Source organism: Lutjanus erythropterus, chromosome 21 (genome assembly GCF_056507025.1).
Source record: "Lutjanus erythropterus isolate fLutEry1 chromosome 21, fLutEry1.hap2, whole genome shotgun sequence".
Lineage (NCBI taxonomy): Eukaryota > Metazoa > Chordata > Actinopteri > Lutjaniformes > Lutjanidae > Lutjanus > Lutjanus erythropterus.
The window spans coordinates 17,416,689-17,424,407 of record NC_139337.1 but is presented as its reverse complement, the minus strand read 5'-3'; the positions used below and the strand labels follow the sequence as shown (position 1 = coordinate 17,424,407).

At 38.4% G+C, this 7,719-nt stretch overlaps 1 protein-coding gene across 1 annotated transcript; it reads right to left on the bottom strand.

The window, feature by feature from the left end:
• Positions 1-3,409: 3,409 nt before the first annotated feature.
• msc (musculin (activated B-cell factor-1)) lies at positions 3,410-4,693 on the bottom strand. Its single transcript, XM_084747269.1, has 2 exons — positions 4,063-4,693; positions 3,410-3,830 (listed from the first exon to the last, which is right to left on the bottom strand). The coding sequence occupies exons 1-2, from the start codon at positions 4,450-4,452 to the stop codon at positions 3,747-3,749; spliced, it is 474 nt and encodes a 157-aa protein (XP_084603395.1). The 5' UTR covers positions 4,453-4,693; the 3' UTR covers positions 3,410-3,746.
• Between the last annotated feature and the right edge of the window lie 3,026 nt (positions 4,694-7,719).

Below are 7,719 nucleotides of genomic sequence, written 5' to 3'. Positions count from 1 at the left end.
TTTTTAGTGAAAACAGCGTCATTTCAATTGATTTGCAGGCTTTTTTTTTTCTTGTTTAAGGCAAAATTATAATTAAAGTGATAATTACTAATAAACTCAGGACAGGCGTCTCTACAAATGTCATTCTATTTATTTACAAAGCACTTCTTTTTCGTTCTAACTATACATTAATTTCATCCTGCACTAAGTTCCAAGACCATTGGTTCTTGAAACTTTCTTGAAATTTTTATATTTATTTATTTTTTGTATAAAACTAGAAATTGTGTAAAACCATTCCATTTGTTGCTGATGTACTTTTTCTTGTGTGAGTGTCTTGAAGTACAGTACATAACAATCTGCATTAGTACGCACTAATATTAAGAAAATGAGACAGAAAAATAAATCTTAAAATTGTTTGTTTTTGGTTTTAAGTAAAAATGCATTTACATTTTTATGGGTCTCATAAACAGTGATGCTGGTTTAGACACATTCACTAAGTTGTTTTTGTTCAGCTGTATGTGAAGCACCATGTTTCCTGCTCTGTGTTCACACTTCTCACCACTAGATGCCACTCGTGTAACATTACAACCTGCTGGAGTTTAAATGAAACCTGCTCCAGCCACAGTTTTCATCTCAGTGTCTTTGTCGCCCCAGCCAGCGTATTAATTGATTTATTTTTTGAAATACTGAGAACTGAGATCAGCTCACTGCGTGTAAGCCAGTCCCAACCGTCATCATTTTGTTGACAGGCCGTGTTTTGATTAATGGCACCTCATTTTCGGTGCAGTCAAAGATGCACGTCAGACATTTACAAGTTGCTTTCCGTTTGGTGCCACATTTGAAGCTGATGGTGCGAGAGCGGAGGCAGGCTGAGTGTGAGAAGGCAGCTCATTAGCTGTGCGGGTCCAACAAGAGTGGCTGGTTTGTCCCAGGAGAGCAGTTCAGAGTTCTGGGAAACTCACCAACACGCCAACAGCTGCGACTCTACATGAACCTGATGAAAACTCTTCCTCTGTCTCCTCTCTTCGTCTCTTTCTTCATGTTTGTCAGTCTGTCTCCCCAGACCCTGGATCTCCATCCATCTGTACTCACATCATTCTGGGGTTTAACTGAATATAAAAGGACCAGATTAAGAGATCACTGTCAACTTCTCCCCCTCTCTCTGTGTGTGTGTGTCGAAGTGTGGATGTTTAGGAGCATGTGTGTAGGTTTTCCTGAGTTAAAGGGGTGGTGGACTGGTTCTGTTCTCCCTGAACTTTTGACCAATGCTTTGTGAAGTTTTTTTTTGTTTTGACTGAAATATGAACAACTGCACTGTGTCTGATGACATGGCTCAAGATCTCTGCAGTCCTGCTGGCAGATAAGATGTGTGTGTGTGTGTGTGTGTGTGTGTGTGTGTGTGTGTGTGTGTGTGTGGTGGGTAGAGGATTGCCCACTCAAAAAGCTTCATGGCAAAGATACAGTTGCATCTGCTTTGTTACACACTCCATTTTCAGCAAAGAAAAACGAACAACAGATAAAAGTCTGTCCAGAAATATACAACTCAATATACTGACTGTTTTCTGAATATTTCTACAAGTGTGTTATGTGTCGGTTGACCAGAGATGGAAAAGACCTAAGTAGATTTTTCAGGTATTTGTACATTACTTGAGTATTGCTTTTTCTGACAAGGTTTTACTTTTACTGTCCACATTTTAACATCTGTACTTTCTACTCATTACTTTTTCAAAACGGGCATGTTACTTTAGTTTTTTAATGCAAAAACAACACAAAAAGACAAAAACAACTAGAAGATTTAACAAGACAAAAATTACGTAAAAGACATAACAAGACAAAAACAAGACAACACAATGAAACCAACAATACACAACCTGGCAAAAATACTGTAAAAGATTCAACGTGATGAATATGTCATAACAAGACAAAACAACATAATGAGATGAAATAATGAGATGAAACTAAAGTAAAAGATGTAACAAGACAAAAACATAACAAGACAGGACAAGATAAAGATGTAACAGGCGTAACAAGATGAAAATGACATAAGACATAACAAGATAAAACACAGACAGGAGGCTTGACTATAGAGAAAATATGAAGTTCAGTTAATTTTGCACAGAAACAGCTGCTAGAAATGTCCTTCAGAGTGCAACTTTTTACTTTTTCCACTTTTACATGAGTAAAGAAGTTAAATAAGTGCTTCTACTTTTACCAGAGTCTTTTTAAAACAAGTGTCTATACTTCTACGTGGGTACAAGTGATACACTTCTGGTGGCAAAAATACACACATTTCACAGCTGCTTTTCACAGCTGCAGCTAGTGGCCACAGCTGGATACATCAGCTACAGACATACCATTTAAATCACCAACATTCATGATTTGCTCACTGTGCAGGTCACATGACAGTCTGTTAGTTTCATTACATGAAATAAACACACAATGAAATGCTGCTAAATCTACGGGGATTATTATGAGTTCTGATTATTATTATTAATTGGTTGCTGATTATTATAATTTGATATCAGTTATTACATTAGTTATCAAATAGAGATCACATAGAAAATTCTTTTGTATTTTTGTATGTATTGTCGAATTTTACTTTTTCCCCACTTTTCAAGAGTCAGAAACAATAAATGCCTTTGGACAGACCTTTTTTAATATATTTATTGTAGTCTGAAGTTATATCAAACAGCAAAATTAGGTTCGCTCAATTGTTAAGTATCTATGGTATCAAATAACATAAACATGATACCACAGGCATCCAGGGTTTGAGTGAAATGAAAACTCCTGCTGATCTACAATATAGAAGAATCCTGATGCACATTTTGACTTGGTGATCAGTGAAGTCAAGTCAAATTAACATGGCAGTAATCTGAGTCAAGGTGATTTTATTAAATGCACCTGATTCTATACAGATAATAATACTAAATAGACTTCTGTGTTACTTCCTACAGGCAGAGTTCCCCAAACTGTACATCGATAAGTCTTTGTCATCATCTGTGATATTTGTAACACTGTTCAATAGTTGATAAAATAACAAACACGTGGGACTGAAATTTGTAAAATCCAAATCCAGACTTAAAATCCAATATAAATGATCTTACACACAGTGTAAACATGCCATAATAGCTACTAATTACAGCAAACATGCACACAAACAATATATATCTGAAAACAAACTTTGAGTACTGTCTTTAATAAAGCTGCAACAATCAATTAATCGATTAGTTGTCAACTATCAAATTAATCAAAATTATTTTGTTTCGATTGATTAATCAGTTTTAAGCTTCTTAAATATGAATATTTTATGTTTATGTTTATTTTATTTAAGAATGGACAGTGCTTAACATGACCACTTAAGTCCAATCATGTAAATGTGGAAGATTTAGCCATACAGGCTATTTTCTTCTGTTTCCCTGTCAAGTTGATGGCCGTAAACTGAATATCTGTGGGCTGTGGACAAAACAAAACGTTTTAGAATGTGAGTTTGGCTTTTGGAATTCACTAATTGACATTTTTTCAGAATTTTCTGACATTTTTGAGACCAAACAATTAATTGATTAATTGAGAAATTAACGACAAATGAGCCAGTTGCAGCCCTAGTCTTTACTGTTCTAAATGACATGCTCTGAAACACACAGTCCACTCCATAGACCATTAAAGTTGAGTTCAAAGTCACTGTCCAGGACATGTAGGAGACTGAGTCAACATTTCATATCGTCCGCAGACTCCTGAAGAACCAAAGCTGGTGTTTGCAGAGGGGAGTCCTATGCTGTTGCTCCACACAGTCTTACAGTGGATGAGATGTCTTGGCTGTCCTCTGACCGCCCTGTCATCATAAATGGCCATGTCTGTTAAAGCAAAAGACAGCAGGTTTAACAGTATAAAGAAGCACATCCAACACAATTTTCCCAGTTTTACAAATAATTAAAAACATAAACTAAACTAAACAAAAGTCAAACAGATAGGATATTGAAAAGATTTGTTGATGCAGTTTTTAAAAGCACAAACTGAGATATTTATGCTTGAAAACTTGTTCTCATATCTGAACATCCTTTTTTGCACAGCTGTATATGTTCATACCAGGTTAACCGGATGCGCAAAGCGGCTCTCGAAGCGGTCATCCTGCAGCAGCTGTCTCAGGTGAGAGATGTAGCTGGAAGCGAGTCGAAGCGTGTCCAGTTTGGACAGTTTTGTGTCCGCTGGTACCCAGGGCAGGCTGGTTTTCAGTCTGGAGAAAGCTTTGCTCAGCACTCTCATGCGCGCCCTCTCCCTGGCATTGGCCGCGTTCCTCTGCGTCTGGCGCGCCTCCCTCTGGTGGTGCGTCTTGGACGGTTTGCGCTCACGCTTGATCGCCTCCTCCACGCAGTCATCCTCCAGCTCCTCATCAGAATAACGGCTGGGATTGTAGCAGGTCCTCCTGTGACATGTCTCGTAGTCCTCAGCATCACTCGCAGCAGAGCCAGTGGACATGGCTGCTCCACCTGTGCCTCGAAGGCACCTCAGGGACAGCAGTGACCGGAAATCTAGATTCTCAGCTTGATAAGATTTAATCGACACAACGTTGGAAGTCAGCAGACTTTCATCACGTTTAAATTCCCATTTGGTAACCCTGCAACTTATTTCTCCCAGAAGTGTCAACACTTGACAATGCTGCAACTTCAGGCCAAGTCTGAAAATTGCAGCTCTCTCTAAAACTGAAACATGCCTCCTGCTTAGCTGCTCCTCTAATTTAAGTGTCCACGACTTGGCATCTGTACAGTTTTTTTTCTGAGCATTTCTCCTCCCCCTTTCCCTCCAAACCACCATGACCTCAGTCAGATCACAACCCTGTCTCCTTGTGTATACTGTTAAAGACTTAAGATGCTCATCTGCAACTTGATGATTTCATGAATCCATGGAAATCGATGACTATTTATTGGTAAATCAAGTTGGAGGTGTAATAAAATTGCAAAATGTATGCTATTAAGAAAAATCAAGGCAACTAACTCAAACTCTTTAGTAACTAATAACGTTTTGTTGAGATAATTTTCTTTTCTTCTTACTTGAACGAATGAATGAAACTTTAATGTTTGAGTTTTAGAAACCCAAACCCAAATTGTACTTCAAAAACTGTTGAGTAAACTCATTAAAGTGAAAGTGACTAATGGTTAACAATTTAATATTTTCATTTGCAACCATTTTATTTTCAAGCACCTAAACCAGCTTCACAGCCCAGTGTCAACAACTTAATACATTTGAATTTTATTTCAAAACTTGAGAGGTTGAGTTTGATTGAAAACTCAAAAAGTTAGTGAAGACGGTTAGCTTAAAATTACCTTTTTTTATAGTGTAGAGAGTCTGATGTTTTATATTTCATGAGGGCATAACTTCCCTGATAATAATACACACCCTACTGCAACATTTAGAAATGCACATACATAGTAAACATTTCCTTAGTTTGCCACTTCCACAGATGTGTTTTGGTAATAGAAATGTCTTGAGGACCTTATCAAAAGTGCATAATCCCTTGCTGGTTTCACAGAGGGATTGGGTTTCTGCAGATGGAGCAGCTTTTCACACGCAGCCTGCGAGCACCAGTCCCAGCTGTTACTGGTTCCCATGACATCTGGAGCGTTGGCATGACAAGGGTGTGGCAAGAGGCAAGGAGGCACCATCCTCATTCCCATAGTATCACAGACATTTCTTATGCTGGTGCATCTTGGCAGTTTTTTTTTGCATTTGTTTTTGTGGCCTCCAAGCATTCCTGAAACCATCAACTGATAGAGATCAGGCAGGGTAGCAGATTTTTTTAGTGAACACTGAGATCAAGAGCTAACAGAGGCGGAAAAGAGAAGAAGAGACTGAGATTGCTCCGGGCCTCTGAAGCTACAGGGTTGCAAAGTGTGTTTGCAGAGATACCACACTGCCTGGAAAGTTTCTGAGAATGAAGTATTTTCTGTACCAAACCTAACTCTTCAGACAGAATATCTGTTGAGATTAGCAAACATCACAAAGTAAAAGTGAGCACATTGCAAACTATATTGAAAAAACAAGCTTTGGGAAAACTGTAAGGAGTTTGGCGGGCTGGGAGCATAATTTCTCTGAATAAACTGAGAGTTCTGTGTTCGTACAGCACTTACAGGAACCCCCCTTCACTTTCTCAACATATTCCCAGAAAATCCCAGGTCCCTGATAGCTATTACTCCACATAACATGTGTGAAATTTAGATTTTTTATGACAATAGCAAGACTCTGCCAAGAATTACCTAACTGCAGCTGAGATGCATGCTTGATTTTGGGAGCTGGCCATGCCAGGGTCACAAAAGGGGGACTACTGTACTCTGCACTGGGCTAAATGCTCTACTTTACCCCAACAGTTCCCACAAATAAATTACACACTACCATGTGTCATTTATTCCAACATGCTGGTTCAATCTCACTTTATTAGTCTTAGAATAGATAGGGGGAGACTGGGGGCAATTGTAATCAAGGGCGGTTGTAACACACTTAATTGCTCCAGACAGAGACGAGCCGGAGCAGTGGCTAAGTAGATTTTCTCTCCTTCTGCTGCTCAGAGTTTAGATGACTGCAAATTTAAACTTATATCAATTTTATCTCTGGGTTATAGGTTAAAAATGAACACGGACAAACTATGCTAATACAGGTGTTGCTATCCTGAGCTACATGGCCCAATGTGAGCAACAAAATTAACATATTTAAGTAATCTGAAAAGTGATAGTACTTCATTTCAAATATAAAAATCTGTTACCACTGCAAAAATACAAAATAAACCTTGAATGTATTCGATGCCTGACCTGTAAGAGAATTTGAACCATAACAAAAATATTAATTAACCATACTATAATATATTACTGTATTATTACATACTACAGCAGAAATGTGATTACTTTGAGGTGTGCTTGTATTTGAGATACAGTGGTGTGTTCAGGGACACATTTATCGTGTGTTCAGGGACACACGATAAATGTTCGCTTTTTGTAGTGTATTCAATTGAATATAAATCAAAAAGGATTTGCAAATCATTGAAATCTGTTGTGGTTTTAGTGTTACAGTTGCTCCCAATGACTCACCAAGGAGGCAATTATCTTGTCCGTATTAGTGAAAACATATCAGCTGTATAATTAATAAATTCTATGAGTTATGAGGGAAAATGTGAAAAACATGTTACAAATGCCCCTAGTCTTTTTGAAAAGTTGTCATACTTGTTTATTAGCTGTTTATAATGTTCCAATTCAACTTTTCAGTGTCAAAGTCACTGTGATTTTGAAGTCTTCTGTGGTTTTCCACTGCTCAAATTTCCCTCTTTCACAGACCAAGAATGCTCCCTAATCCAAGGACACATTCCCATCCTTCCCACAATCCCGCTCCTCCATGCGCGTTTCCACGAGAAGACCTGACATCAGCTGGACCTTGGAGGGATCCTAGCTTATCCTTGGATGTGTCATGAGGTTGAGATATTAAGTTCCACAGTCAGAGCTTCAGGCAGGCTGCCATCTCATCCCCTGTCACTGCATCCTTCAGCGAGGCGGACGGCCTGACTGACACACTTGACGGTGCAAGCTAAGGGATTCTGCTGTTGGATTTACTCCTCGTTTTATAACTGTCATCTTTTTTTTTCCTTTCATAACACACAAACGTATTGGCTATGTGACACATATTTCAACCTGCTGCTTCATTCACTGTCAACAAGAAGCAGGTTGAGGTAAAAAAAAAAAAAGACTGCTCATTAGTCATTCT

Coding starts and splice junctions, on each gene's coding strand:
- msc (XM_084747269.1), bottom strand. CDS start 4,452: ATGTCCACTGGCTCTGCTGCGAGTGATGCTGAGGACTACGAGACATGT. Junction 3,831..4,062: donor TTGCGCATCCGGTTAACCTG/GTATGAACATAT, acceptor TTGCTTTAACAG/ACATGGCCATTTATGATGAC.